Source organism: Pelodiscus sinensis, unplaced genomic scaffold (genome assembly GCF_049634645.1).
Source record: "Pelodiscus sinensis isolate JC-2024 unplaced genomic scaffold, ASM4963464v1 ctg84, whole genome shotgun sequence".
Lineage (NCBI taxonomy): Eukaryota > Metazoa > Chordata > Testudines > Trionychidae > Pelodiscus > Pelodiscus sinensis.
The window spans coordinates 306,133-320,622 of record NW_027465889.1 but is presented as its reverse complement, the minus strand read 5'-3'; the positions used below and the strand labels follow the sequence as shown (position 1 = coordinate 320,622).

Sequence of the window (14,490 nt, the reverse complement as noted above, 5' to 3'; positions counted from 1 at the left end):
TTTAAGGCCTAGTCTTCACCACATCCTCTGGCAAGGAGTTCCACAGGTTGACTGCTGCATGAAGAAAAACTTCCTTTTGTTTGTTTTAAACCTGCTACCTATTAATTTCATTTGGTGACCCCCTAGTTCTTATATTATGGGAACAAGTAAATAACTTTTCCTTATTTACTTTTTCCACACCAATCATGATTTTATAGACCTCTATCATATCGCCTCTTAGGGTGTGTCTAGACTCCATGCCTCCGTCGACGGAGGCATGTAGATTAGCCAGATCGGAAGAGGGAAATGAAGCCGCGATTAAAATAATCGCGGCTTCATTTAAATTTAAATGGCTGCCCCGATCTGCCGATCAGCTGTTTGTCGGCAGATCGGGAGAGTCTGGACGCGATGCCCCGACAAAGAAGCCTTTCTTCATCGACACAGGTAAGCCTCGTGAAACCAGGTTTACCTGTGTCGATGAAGAAAGGCTTCTTTGTCGGGGCATCGCGTCCAGACTCTCCCGATCTGCCGACAAACAGCTGATCGGCAGATCGGGGCAGCCATTTAAATTTAAATGAAGCCGCGATTATTTTAATCGCGGCTTCATTTCCCTCTTCCGATCTGGCTAATCTACATGCCTCCGTCGAAGGAGGCATGTAGTCTAGACACACCCTCTGTCTCCTCTTTTGTAAGCTGAAAAGTCCAAGTCTTTTTAATCTCTCTTCTTATGGGACCTGTTCCAAACCCCTCAGCATTTTTGTTGCCCTTTTCTGAACCTTTTCCAATGCCAATATATCTTTTTTGAGATGAGATGACCACATCCGTACGCAGTATGCAAGATGTGACCGTACCATGGTTTCCTACAGAAGCAATAAGATATTTTCTGCCTTATTCTCCATCCCTTTTTAAATGATTCCTAATATTCTTTTTGCTTTTTTGACTGCTGCTGCACACTGAGGCTGCGTCTAGACTGGCAGGATTTTGCACAAAATCTTGCCACCTGTCTACACTGGCCGCGAGTATTTGCGCAAGAACACTGACTTTGTACTGTACAAAATCAGTGGTTCTTGTGCAAATACTCTGATGCTCCCGCTCAGTATTCTTGCGCAAAAGGGCCAGTGTAGACAGCCACATTAATTTCTTGTGCAAGAAAGCCCGATGGCTAAAATGGCCACTGGAGCTTTTTTGCGCAAGAGAGCGTCTACACTGGGCACTAATGCTTTTGCACAAAGGCACATGCCAGTATAGACACTCTCTTGCGCAAATACTTTTAACAGAAAAACTTTTCCGTTAAAAGTATTTGCACAAAATCATGCCAGTCTAGACGCAGGCTGAGTGGATGTTTTCAGAGAACTATCCACAATGACTCCAAGTTCTCTGTCTTGAGTAGTTGTAGCTAAATTAGTCCCCATAATTTTGTATGGATAATTGGGATTATTTTTCCAATATGTATTACTTTACATTTGTGAACATTAAATTTCATTTGCCATTTTGTTGCCCAGTCACTTAGTCTGGTGAGATCTTTTTGAAGCTCTTCACAATCTGCTTTGGTCGTAACTATCTTGAGCAGTTGAGGTTATCAGATCCAGTCCCCTGCACTCACGGCAGGACAAAGCACCATCTAGATCAGTAGTGTACAACCTTTTTCTCAGTGCAACCTCCCAGGAAAATTTTGGTTGAGCCCCCGCCCCCAAAAAGGCGTGGCCTCTTTTAATAAATGCTGCTTCACTCGCCTACTGCTCCCGCCACGTGTACTTCGGGTGCCGAGCTGGGAAAAGAAAATACCGGCCGGCCTGAATCACAGTGCTGCAACCCTCCCTGAAGACAGCCGCAACCCATGGGTTGCACACAGCTGATCTAGATCATCCCTGACAGGTCTTTTTCTAACCTGCTCTTGAATATCTCCAGAGATGGAGATTCCACAACCTCCCTCCGCAATTTATTCCAGTGCTTAACCACCCTGACAGGAAGTTTTTCCTAATGTCCAACCTAAACCTCCCTTGCTGCAGTTTAAGTCCTTTGCTGCTTGTCCTATCCTCAGAGACCAAGTAGAACAATTTTTCCCCTCCTCCTTGTAACACCCTTTTAGATACTTGAAAACGGCTCTCATGTCCCCTCTGTCTTCTCCTTTCCAAACTAAACAAGCCCAATTCTTTCTGTCTTCTCTCAGAGCTCATGTTCTCTAGCCCTTTCATCATTTTTATTGCTCTTCTCTGGACCCTCTCCAGTTTCTCCCTATCTTTCTGTTCAATATTGTGTCTAGTGCTGCTGTGCCCAGTTCAAAAGCCTGTTGATAAATTGGAGCGGGTTTAGAGAAGAGCCAAAGGAATATTAAAGGGTTAGAAAACCTGCCTTAGGGCGAGATATTGCAGGAGCACAGTCTATTTAACCTTACAAGTAGCAAGTGAAGAGATGGCTTTATCAGTCTAGAAGTACCAGCATGAGGATCAAATATTTCATAATGGACTCTTCTGTCTAGCCAGATATGGATCATGCAATCCAACGTCTGGAAGTTGAGGTTAGACGCAATGAGGTGTGCATTTTGCAGTGAGGGTATTTAACCACGGGAACAATTTACCAAGGGTGGGTTCTCCATCACTAACAATTGTTACATGGAGATGGACTCGTTTTCTGAAAGGTCTGCGCTAGGCAGGACCCTGGTGTGCTCTGCAGAAAGCCAGACTGGATGATTGCAGTGGTCTCTTGACTCGAGAGCCAGTGGCTGGAGTGTCCCAGGTCTCCGAGCTCACTGGGCGTGACATTGGTTTATGTGGTGGTAAGAGCCGTTGTGGTATCTTTGCACTCGGGAGAGCTCCTCTGCGCGGAGAAGCAGGGTCCAGCGGTGCATGTCAGTTCTCTGGTTTACTTTCTTCTATTTAAAGCTACTTCGCTACCTAAATTAAGATATGGCAGGAAGTGGCGTCTGTCTCTTCCCCTTCAACTAATTTCTGCTCTGTCTGTGGGAGCAATAACCTGTTCCAAAGGTGCCAGAGAAGTGAGCCAGCCCTCTGAAACGTGCTCTCTGGTGCAGATGTTCCTGGGCCCAGCAGGCATCACACTGAACATCTGAGCTGGGTGCTTTGCACAGACACTGTCCCTGCACCAAGGGGCTTGTGGTTATTCGAGGTGTAATACCCATATAAAAAGTGAACTGGTTAAATGATATGTTTAAGCAGCTAACTGTGGCTGGGGTCCTGCCGGGGGGGGGGGGAGCTGCTCTGACCAGAGGGCTTGCTCTGACCAGGCCAGCCCTCCAGTTACCTGGTAAGATGCTGGTAAGGCTAATGCTTGCTGGGTAACCAGGTAACCTTTTACATCCCCAATGGCTATGCTGAATGCAGCCAGCTGCTTTCCTTGAGTGCAAAGGGGTGTGTGTGCAGGGGTTACCTCAAATTGTACAGAGCGAGATTTGTGCAGCAGAAATGACCTGGGGCTGGCAGCTACTCCACCTACTTGCCTCTCTTCACAGCATTGTCTCAGGAGCCAGGTGCCGGCTGCTTTCTCAGAAACCTCGGCTCGGGCAGCCTGGATGCACTTCGCCTGCTCTAGCTTGTCATGTCTTCTCATGTTATGGCAGCACCCATACCGGGTGGGACACAATCATACTGGGATATAAAATATATAGAAAGGATAGAGCAGGCCGGGTGGGTGGCGGAGTGGCACTATATGTGAAAGATAACGTAGAATCAAATGAAATAAAAATATTAAGTGAATCAACATGTTCCAAAGAATCGCTATGGATAGAAATTCCATGCTCCAATAATAAGAAATTAGCAGTAGGGATATATTACCGACTACCTGACCAGGACAGCGATACTGACATAGAAATGCTGAGGGAAATTAGAGAGGCTACCAAAATAGAGAACTCTATAATAATGGGGGATTTTAATTACCCCCATATTGACTGGATACATGTCACCTCAGGAAGAGAAGCGGAGATAAAATTTCTCAATGGCTTAAATGACTGCTTCTTGGAGCAGCTAGTGCAGGAACTCACAAGGGGAGAGGCAATTCTCGATTTAGTCCTGAGTGGAGTGCAGGATCAGATCCAGGATATAACCGTTACAGGACCGCTTGGGAATAGTGACCATAATATACTAACATTCAACATTCCTGTGGCGGGAAGAACACCTCAGCAGTCCAGCACCCTGGCATTTAATTTCAAAAAGGGGAATTACACAAAAATGAGGAGGTTAGTTAAACAGAAATTAAAAGGCACAGTGACTAGAGCCAAATCCCTGAAAGCTGCATGGAAACTTTTTAAAGACACCATAATAGAGGCCCAACTTAAATGTATACCCCAAATTAAAAAACATAGCAAGAGACCTAAAAAAGAGTCACCGTGGCTTAACCACCATGTAAAAGAAGCAGTGAGGGACAAAAAGGTATCTTTCAAGAAGTAGAAGTCCAATCCTAGTGAGATAAATAGAAAGGAACATAAACCCTGTCAAATCAAGTGTAAACATGTAATAAGAAAAGCAAAAAAAGATTTTGAGGAACAGCTAGCCAAAAACTCAAAAAGAAATAACAAAATGTTTTTTAAGTACATTAGAAGCAGGAAGCCTGCTAAAAAGCCTGTGGGTCCCCTAGATGATCGAGCTATAAAAGGAGCAATCAAGGACGATAAAGCCATTGCGGAGAAACTAAATGATTTCTTTGCTTCAGTCTTCACGGCTGAGGATGTTGGGGAGATTCCTGAATCTGCACCGTCCTTTGTGGGTGATGAATCTGAGGAACTGTCCCGGATTGAAGTGTCATTAGAGGAGGTTTTGGAACAAATAGAAAAACTTAATGTTAACAAATCTCCGGGACCGGATGGCATTCATCCAAGGGTTCTAAAAGAACTTAAATGGGAAATTGCTGAGCTATTATCTGTGATTTGTAACCTATCCTTTAAATCGGCTTCCGTACCTAATGACTGGAAGGTAGCCAACGTGACACCAATATTTAAAAAGGGCTCTAGAGGCGATCCTGGCAATTACAGACCGGTAAGTCTAACTTCAGTACCGGGCAAATTAGTCGAAACAATAGTAAAGAATAAAATTATGAAGCATGTAGAAGAACATAATTTGTTGGACAAAAGTCAACATGGTTTCTGTAAAGGGAAATCCTGTCTTACTAATCTATTAGAGTTCTTTGAAGGGGTTAACAAACATGCGGACAAGGGGGATCCAGTAGATATAGTATACTTGGATTTTCAGAAAGCCTTTGACAAGATCCCTCACCAAAGGCTCTTGTGTAAATTACATGGCCATCGGATAAGAGGGAAGGTCCTTTCTTGGATTGAGAACTGGTTAAAAGACAGGAAACAAAGGGTAGGAATAAATGGTACATTTTCAGATTGGAGAGGGGTAACTAGTGGTGTACCCCAAGGGTCAGTCCTGGGACCAATCCTTTTCAACTTATTCATAAATGATCTGGAGAAAGGGGTAAGCAGTGAGGTAGTAAAGTTTGCAGATGATACCAAACTGTTTAGGATAGTCAAGACAGAAGCAGGCTGTGAGGGACTCCAAGATCTCACCAAACTGAGTGATTGGGCAACAAAATGGCAAATGAAATTTAATGTGGATAAGTGTAAAGTAATGCACATTGGGAAAAATAACCCCAACTATACGTACAGTATGAGGGGGGCTAATTTGGCTACGACAAATCAGGAAAGAGATCTTGGAGTTATCGTGGACAGTTCTCTGAAAACTTCCACACAGAGTGCAGTGGCGGTCAAAAAGGCAAATAGGATGCTAGGAATTATTAGGAAAGGGATAGAAAATAAGACCCAGAACATCTTACTGCCCCTGTATAAAACTATGGTACGCCCACATCTGGAATACTGTGTACAGATGTGGTCTCCTCACCTCAAAAAAGATATTTTGGCCTTGGAAAGGGTTCAGAAAAGGGCAACTAAGATGATTAGGGGTTTGGAATGGGTCCCATATGAGGAGAGGCTAAAGAGACTGGGACTTTTCAGTTTAGAAAAGAGGAGACTGAGGGGGGATATGATAGAGGTCTATAAAATCATGAGTGGTGTGGAGAGGGCTGATAAAGAAAAGTTATTTATTAGTTCCCATAATAGAAGAACTAGAGGACACCAAATGAAATTAATGGGTAGCAGGTTTAAAACTAATAAAAGGAAGTTCTTCTTCACACAGCGTGTTGTCAACCTGTGGAACTCCTTGCCAGAGGAGGCGGTGAAGGCTAGGACTATAATAGAGTTTAAAGAGAAGCTGGATAAATTCATGGAGGTTAGGTCCATAAAAGGCTATTAGCCAGGGGATAAAATGGTGTCCTTGGCCTCTGTTTGTCAGAGGCTGGAGAGGGATGGCAGGAGACAAATCACTTGATCATTGTCTTCGGTCAACCCTCTCTGGGGTACCTGGTGCTGGCCACTGTCGGTAGACAGGATACTGGGCTAGATGGACCTTTGGTCTGACCCAGTACGGCCGTTCTTATGTTCTTATGTTCACCCACAGCTGGCTGCAGCTGTCTCCCTGGCCCACGACCTTTGCAGTAGCATTGCACCTGCTTCCACCTGTGCGTGGCCTGGAGCTGGGTCCAGCGAAGCAAGTCTGAGCTTTACTGAGCACAGAGCCCCAGTGCTAGGGGAGGGGCAGATGGGTGGGCAGGCCTTGGCCGGGTCTTACCCCTGTGGGAAGAACAGTGGGTGGGGAGACTCTTGGGAGATCGTTGGGATTCCTGTTTTGAGGAGAGTGGCTGTGCAGTGAGCTCCTGCTTTGGGCGCTGCATGCTCCGTATGAACACTGCAGGGAGGGCTGCTGTGTCCCAGCATGCCTGTATGGGCGGTTGGGCCTGAAGTGACCACTGGGCAGCTGGTTGCACGTGGGCCTCTGGAGCTCCTAGAGTCACAGAAGCGCAGGGTCAGAAGGGACTGCAAGGCTCCTCCGGTGTAACCACGACGCAGGAGTTACAGTCTGACCCACCCCAGACAGAAGGTTCTAGCCTCATTTGGAAAACCTCCAGTGAAGGAGCTTCCACGCCCTCCCCAGACAGCCTGTGAGCCCCGCTGTGCTTATGGTAGGGTGCTTTAACCTGAATCTGCTCTGCTGTAGTTTGAACCTTTGGCCTCCTCTCCTGCCCTCTGTGCAAGGGAATCACTTTTCCCATGTTTTATGGCAGCCTAGTCAGTATCTGAAGACCACTGTCACGTCTGCCCCTTAATCTCCTCTTTTCCAAACAGCCCATACTCAGTTCCCTCAGCCCTTGCTCGTGTGGCTCGCTTTCCGTCCCTCGAGTCGCTTTTCTCACATACCTGCAGATTCTTTCCAATTGCTCTAGCTCCACTCTACACGTTAGTGACCAAACTGGCACTTGCATTTGGGCTGAGGCCTTGCCAGGGCCGAGTGGAGCAGAGACCATTGCTGCCTCTGATCTGTGCACCAGGCCTTTACAACAGCATTGCCTTGCTGACTCCACGACTGCCTGCCCCTTCCCCACAGTGCTGCTGCCATGCCCTGCCCCCCAGGCTGTCTTTGTGGGCGTTGGATTTCAGCCTCCCGCCGCAGGCTGTTCCTGTTCATGCCCCACTGTAGCTGACACAGCCACAGCCCTGCGAGCCGTCCACGGGCCTGCCCTGAGCAGGCAATTTAGTGGAGGGGCTGAGGGCTCTAGGAGCTGGCAGTGGGACGAGCTGAAGGAGGCGGGTCACAGCAGCGCAGAGTTTGAAAGGGGGAAAGCAGCTGATGTAGGGCGCCCACCTGCCAGTTGGAAGGGAGCGACACGATCGCATCCTTGCAATGGTGTTTGGTTGGGGGGCGCAGCCTCTGGCAGCCAGTGCCATGCAGTACCCAGGCCATGGCCTTTGCTGTGTTTAGTGGGGGGCTGTTACAACGTCAGGTCCTCGCCCTAGGAACACTCTCGCTTCTGCCTGGGTGGGGCCGGCCGAGGGACTGGCCCACCTGCTCCTGTGATGGAACAGCTCGGGCTCATGCCTAGAGGAGACAATTCCACCTGGCTGCTTGTGTCCAAGGTGCCCCGCCCTGCAGCACCTGCTTTTCCCCAGCCTGACGGCCAGCAACGCCCGCTACTGCAGAGCCATCACTGCTCCACGGCACGCCCTGGCATCTCAGCTCCCTGTGGGCCTGGCACTGCACGAGCCAATCAGGTGAGGGCGCAAGGACAAGGGGGGAGCTCGACAGGCTGGGAATGGTCAATTGCTGGGAGCGCAGGTGTCATGCGAAATCATTTTATTGTTGAACCATAACATGTGGGAGGCAGCGACCTACCCTGGCTGGGTACCGCCCTGGCTACTCCAGGAGCTCACGAGGCCACGCGAGGAACCCCAGTAAGGCCCTAACTGGAAACCACTTTGCAGACCAAGCTCTGGCTATCTTGCTGCCAGGCCTGGGATTTGCACTCTCCGCAGCACCTGCTCTGGCAGGGCCAGCTCCCTCGCCCCTGCGCTGATTCTGGGGAGCCTGGCCCGAGTCCTGTACGGGGGAGATGCTCTCAAGGAAGCCCCACACCCTCCCTTTGGCCCCAGAGCCAGAGTTCTGTGCAGGGAGGTGACTACTTGTCGGCTGTGGTTCCAACACTGTCTGCAGGGCAGGCCCAGAGCTCCCAGCTGGAGTGGCCAGGGAGCAGGGTGATAGTCCCGGGGGCTAGGGCAGTGCCTCTGATCATGGTGCTGCACTGGGTAACCTGCCACTGGCTGTGTGCACCACTGCAGCAAGCTGCGGGGCTGCATGGAACTCAGGGGACCTCAGATGAACTTGGAACCCATTTCACTCCGGCAGCCTGCTTGGGCGGGGTGCCAGTGGTTCGGTATTGGAGCCTGTGCAGGGACCAGCCCTGATGCTGCCTGTGTCCAGGCCCAGGCCTTTGCACGGAGCCCTGTGGACACCGCTCGCCTCTTGATAGAATGCAATCCCTGGGCCGTGGCTTTGGGGATGCGCTTGCCACACTTAACACCAATGGGAAGTGCCATGTGGGGTAGCAATGGGTCTGCTGGCCGGAGAGGGGCACCTGGGGAGCAGGCTCCTTGGAGACTCCCAACAACTAACACAACTAGACAAATAGCAAGTGAAGGGGGAGACGCCCCATGGACAGCAAGGCCAAGCAGCCCAGCACTTGCCTGACCTTGTCCTTGCTGGCACCTGGGGGGCCTGCAAGCAATGAGCCCAGCAACAGGCTGAGCTGGGAGCACGCAGTGACACGAACTGGGTGTCTCAACACTTGGGCCTGTAGCAGAGAAAGGCCCTGGTCCTTACATTGCCCCCAGGAATTCACTGTCCTCGCCGGAGAAGAGTGAGAGCTCACAGGCGTCCTTCCTCCCCGCAGAGGCGCTGGGTGGCGGGGGAGCCAGCAGAAGGGGAGCCACCGTGGCCTTAGCTTTGCTCTGGTGCTGCAATGCAGGAACACACAGTGAGCACCCGCTGTGGAGGGGAGCGGCTGTGCCCCTTAGCCACAAGCTATTGTGAGCTGCTTGCTGCCCTGTGAGAGCTGAGCAAGGGTCCGGCGGAGCGCCCCAGAAGGTGGGTATGGGCACTCTGGGGACACGTCCCCTGCCTCTTTCCCGATGTGTAACTGGGGGGACTCCTGAACCACCTCCCTCCCAGCAGCAAGCCTGGTCTGCCTGCTCAGCGCTAGCGTCACAGCCAGCGGGCGCGACCTGTACCTGTCTGGAGTGACGGCGCTCTCCTGGGCGATGCTCCTTGGGCTGGGCCTGCTGCCGGCCCGGGGCTCTGGAGAGCCCGCTCCTCAGGTATTTGTAGAGGTGACTGTTCACGTGGAGGGGGTTGTATCTAGGTTCCACGTCCAGACTGTTCAAGGCACTCTGTGCAGAGAAGTGAGAGGCAGGTCCCAGCCGGTGCCATGTAAATGCCCAGCATCCCAGCTTCCCTGCTGAAGCGATAGGAACTCCTTCCAGTCGCCGGGGCAGGGAGGAGCCAAAGCGTCCACCACGGTGACTGATAGAAGCTGTGCAGGCCCTCATCTGGCCAGACTGGGCTAAAAGGAATCGGATGAGGCTCAGCAAGAACGAGTGCAGAATCCTGCACTTAGCACAGAAGACTCCAAAGCCCTGCTACAGGCTGGGACAACCTGGCTAAGTGACAGTTCTGTAGAAAAGGGCCTGGGGTTACTGTAGAGAAGAAGCTGGAGTCACCAATGTGCCCTTGTAGCCAAGGCTAACAGCATAGGGGGGTGCTTTGGGAGGAGCATTGCCTGCAGATCAAGGGAAGCGATTATTCCCCTTTATTCAGCACTGGTGAGGCCACATCTGAAGTATTGTGTCCAGTTCTGGGCCCCCTACTACAAAAAGGATGTGGACAAATTGGAGAAAATCCAGCAAAGGGCAACAAATACGATTTAGGGGCTGGGGCACATGACCTATGAGGAGAGGCAGAGGGATTTGGATTTGTTTAGCCTGCAGAAGAGAAGAGTGAGGGGGGATTTGATAGCAGCCTTCAACTACCTGAAGGGGGTTCCAAAGAAGATGGAGCCAGGCTGTTCTTGTAAAAACATAAAACCGGCCATACTGGGATTAGATCAAGGTCCATCTAGCCCAGTGTCCTGTCTGCCGACAGTGGCCAATGCCAGGCGCCCTCCAAGGGAATGAACAGAATAGGGAGTCATCAAGTGATCCCTCCTCTGTCGCCCATTCCCAGCTTCTGACAAACAAAGGCCAGGGACACCATCGCTACCCATCCTGGCTAATAGCCATTAATGGCCTAACCTCCATGAATTGACCTAGCTCTTTTTTGAACCGTGTTAAGTCCTGGTCTTCACAACATCTTCCTGCAAGGAGTTCCACAGGTTGACTGTGTGTTTTGTGTGAAGTAGTACTTTATTTTGTTTGTTTTAAACCTGCTACCTATTAATTTCATTTGGTGACTGCTACTTCTTATATTATGGGAACAAGTGAATAACTTTTCCTTATTTATTTTTCCACACCAGTCATGATTTTATAGACCTTTATCATATCCCCCTTAGTCCTCTTTTACAAGCTGAAAAGTCCTAGTTTTTAAAATCTCTTTTCATATGGGACCCATTCCAAACCCCTCATCATTTTTGTTGCCCTTCTCTGAACCTTTTCTAATGCCAAGTTATCTTTTTTGAGATAAGGTGACCATATCTGTATGTAGTATTCAAAATGTGGGCATACCCTGGTTTTATATAGAGACAATAAGATATTCTCTGTCTTATTCTCAATCCCTTTTTTAATGACTCCTAACATCGTTTGCTTTTTTGACTGCCGCTGCACATTGGCTGTGTCTACACTTGCAAGTTATTCCGGAAAATCAGCCGCTTTTCCGGAAAAACTTGCTAGCTGTCTACACTGGCTGCTTGAATTTCTGGAAAAGCACTGACGAGCTAATGTAAAATCATCAGTGCTTTTCCGGAAAAACTATGCTGCTCCCATTCGGGCAAAAGTCTTTTTCCAGAAAACTGTTCCGGAAAAGGGCCAGTGTAGACAGCACAGTAGTGTTTTCAGCAAAAAAGCCCCAATCGCGAAAATGAGGATTGGGGCTTTTTTGCGGAAAAGCGCGTCTAGATTGGCCACGGATGCTTTTCCGGAAAAAGTGCTTTTCCGGAAAAGCGTCCTGCCAATCTAGATGCGCTTTTCCAGAAATACTTTTAACGGAAAACCTTTTCCATTAAAAGCATTTCCGGAAAATCATGTCAGTGTAGACGTAGCCATTGAGTGAATGTTTTCGGAGAACTAGCTACAATGACTCCAAGATCTCTTTCTTGAGTAGTTGTAGCTAAATTAGTCCCGAACATAATGGCCATACTGGGTCAGACCAACAGTCCATCCAACCCAGTATCCTGTCTGCTGACAGTGGCCAATACCAGATGCCCCAGAGGGAGGGAACACAACAGGTAATCATCATATTGTATGTATAGTTGGAATTCTTCCTTCCAATGTGAATTATTTTACATTTATCAACACTGAATTTTATTGCCATTTTGTTATCTAGTCTACTAGTTTTGTAAGATCCTTCTGAAGCTCTTCCCAGTCCGCTTTGGTCTTAACTATCTTGAGCAGTTTAGTATCATCTGCAAATTTTGCCACTGCACTGTTTACCCCTTTCTCTAGATCATTTATAAATAGGTTGAGTAGGATTGGTTCCACTATGGATCCCTGAGGGATACCACCTGTTCCTTTCCATTCTGAAATCTTACTCTTTATTCCTACCCTTTGTTTCCTGTCTTTTAACCAGGTATCAATCCAGGAGAGGACCTTCCCTCTTATCCCAGGACAATTTATTTTACTTAAGAGCGTTTGGTGAGGGACCTAAAAGGAATGGCTCAGGTTTGGGAAACTCCCTAGTATCCTCAGTCATGAAGACCGAAGCAAAGAATTCAGTTAGTTTCTCTGCCAATGACCTTATCACCCTTGAGTGCTCCTTTAAGTGGTGACGGATGCAGAACAAGGAGCAATGGTCTCAAGCTGCAGTGGGGGAGGTCTAGGTTGGACATTAGGAATAACTATTTCCCGAGCTGGGTGGGGAAGCACTAGACTGGGTTGCCTCCGGAGGTGGAGGACTCTCCACCCTTAGATGTTTTTAAGTCCCGGCTTGACAAAGCCCTGGCTGGAATGGTTTTATTGGTCCTGCTTTGAGCAGCGGGTTGGACTAGATGGTCTCCTGAGGTCTCTTCCAAGCCTGATTTTGTGTGATTCTATGATTCTCCATTGGCTAGAAAAACTGCTGCTCAGTCAGGCTGCCTTTGGAAATCTTGCTGAGGGCCCTGGATGTTCCTAGCTGCAACTAATCAAAACATTTCACAACCCTTCGCTCCTTTATTCACCTGCCAGCCCCCCCCAGGCAGGGGCTGGCTTTCCCTAGCTATCCCTTCGCACAAACTCTTTGGGGTGGGGGAGGAAGAGTGATGGGGAGAATCCTAGAACTGGAAGGGACCTTAGGTCATCAAGTTTAGTCCCCTGCCCTCATGGCAGGACCAAGCACAGTCTAGCTCATTCTGCTCTTCTATGTCTCCAGTAATGGAGACTCCACAACCTCCCTAGGCAGGATGCTTTACCACCAGACAGGCAGGAAGTTTTTCCTAATGTCCAACCTCAACCTCCCTTGCTGCCGTTTAAGCCCATTGCTTCTTGTCCTGTCCTCAGAGGCCAAGATGAACAAGTTTTCTCCCTCCTCCTTGTGACACCCTTTTAGACACTTGAAAACTGCTATCATGTCCCCCCTCAGTCTTCTCTTTTCCAAACCAAACAAGCCCAGTTCTTTCAGTTTTCCCTGATAGCTCATGTTCTCTAGACCTTTCATAATTTTTGTGGCTCTTCACTGGGCCTTCTCCAATTTCTCCACCTCTTTCTTGAAATGCAGTGCCCAGAACTGGACACAATACTCCAACTGAGGCCTAACCAGCGCCTAAGAATGGCTTACTTGTGTTACACCTATTCAGTCAATAAGCCTGCCACTGAATGCAAGTGAGAGGGTGTGAGGACCTTGTACTCCCAGCCAATGGAGATATTGCTGTTTTGCACACAGGGAATCATAGAATCAGAACACTAGGACTGGCAGGGCCCTCGAGAGGTCATTGAGTCCAGTCTCCTGCCCCCATGGCAGGACCCAGCACTGTCTAGACCAGTGGTCTCCAACCTTTTTACACCCAAGATCACTTTTTAAATGACAGATGAAGCAAAGATCTACCGCCCCGCCCCTTCCTTGAAGCCCCGCCCTCTCTATTCTCCTCCTCTCCATCACTTGCTATCCCCAATCCTTATACTGCTGCTTATTTTTTATTCTTCTGTAGGAAGAGGTTTTTCCAACATTTGGCCTGTCTACCCTGGACCAAATGTCAGAAAAAAACCCCTTCTTTTGGAAGCCACCTTATTCCTTGTGGAAAGAGGAATATAGGGGTGACCAAAAGAGCCTGTTTGCTCTTCCACTAAAAAAGCGGAAGAACAAACGCAACCCTGGATGCAGAAGAGTTTTTCTGGGATATCTCCAGAATCCTGAAAAACTCCTGCAGTCTAGCCGTACCCCCGCTGGGTTGAGACAGGATGTGTAGGCTCTGGGGTGGGAATGAGGGATTTGGGTGTGGGAAGGGGTGAGAGGTGCAAGCTCTGGGAGGAAATCTGGATGCAGGAGGAGGTGGAGAAGGGGACACTGGCTCGGGGAGGGTGCTTTAGGCCGGGCAGTGTTGGGCTACGAAGCAAGCCACAGGAATTTGGGTTGGGGTATGTGAGGGGCTGAGGGCATGAGGTTCCAGTGTTTGATAGGCTCAGATCTAGGGTCTGGAGAAGGGGGAGTGCAGGAGTGGTTGTGGCCAGATGGGGGCTTGGCCCCAATTGGGGGTTTGTTGGCCAGGCTTCATTTTTAAATAGAATACTATGTTAAACACAAAGGCTACGTCTACACTGGCATGATTTTCCGGAAATGCTTTTAATGGAAAAGGTTTTCCGTTTAAAGTATTTCCGGAAAAGCGCGTCTAGATTGGCAAGATGCTTTTCCGGAAAAGCACTTTTTCCGGAAAAGCGTCCATGGCCAATCTATACGCGCTTTTCCGCAAAAAAGCCCCGATCCTCATTTT

At 49.0% G+C, this 14,490-nt stretch overlaps 1 protein-coding gene across 2 annotated transcripts in view; it reads right to left on the bottom strand.

Moving 5' to 3' along the window:
* Positions 1–9,196: 9,196 nt before the first annotated feature.
* Positions 9,197–14,490, bottom strand: part of M1AP (meiosis 1 associated protein) — an 85,366-nt gene continuing 80,072 nt past the window's right edge. Inside the window, exons 9-10 of one of the 2 annotated variants that reach the window (XM_025184314.2) lie at positions 9,608–9,766; positions 9,197–9,334 (exon numbers count right to left, since the gene is read on the bottom strand). In XM_025184314.2, coding sequence (XP_025040099.2) covers positions 9,197–9,334; positions 9,608–9,766 — 297 coding nt within the window. The other variant, XM_025184315.2, reaches the window with a different exon arrangement.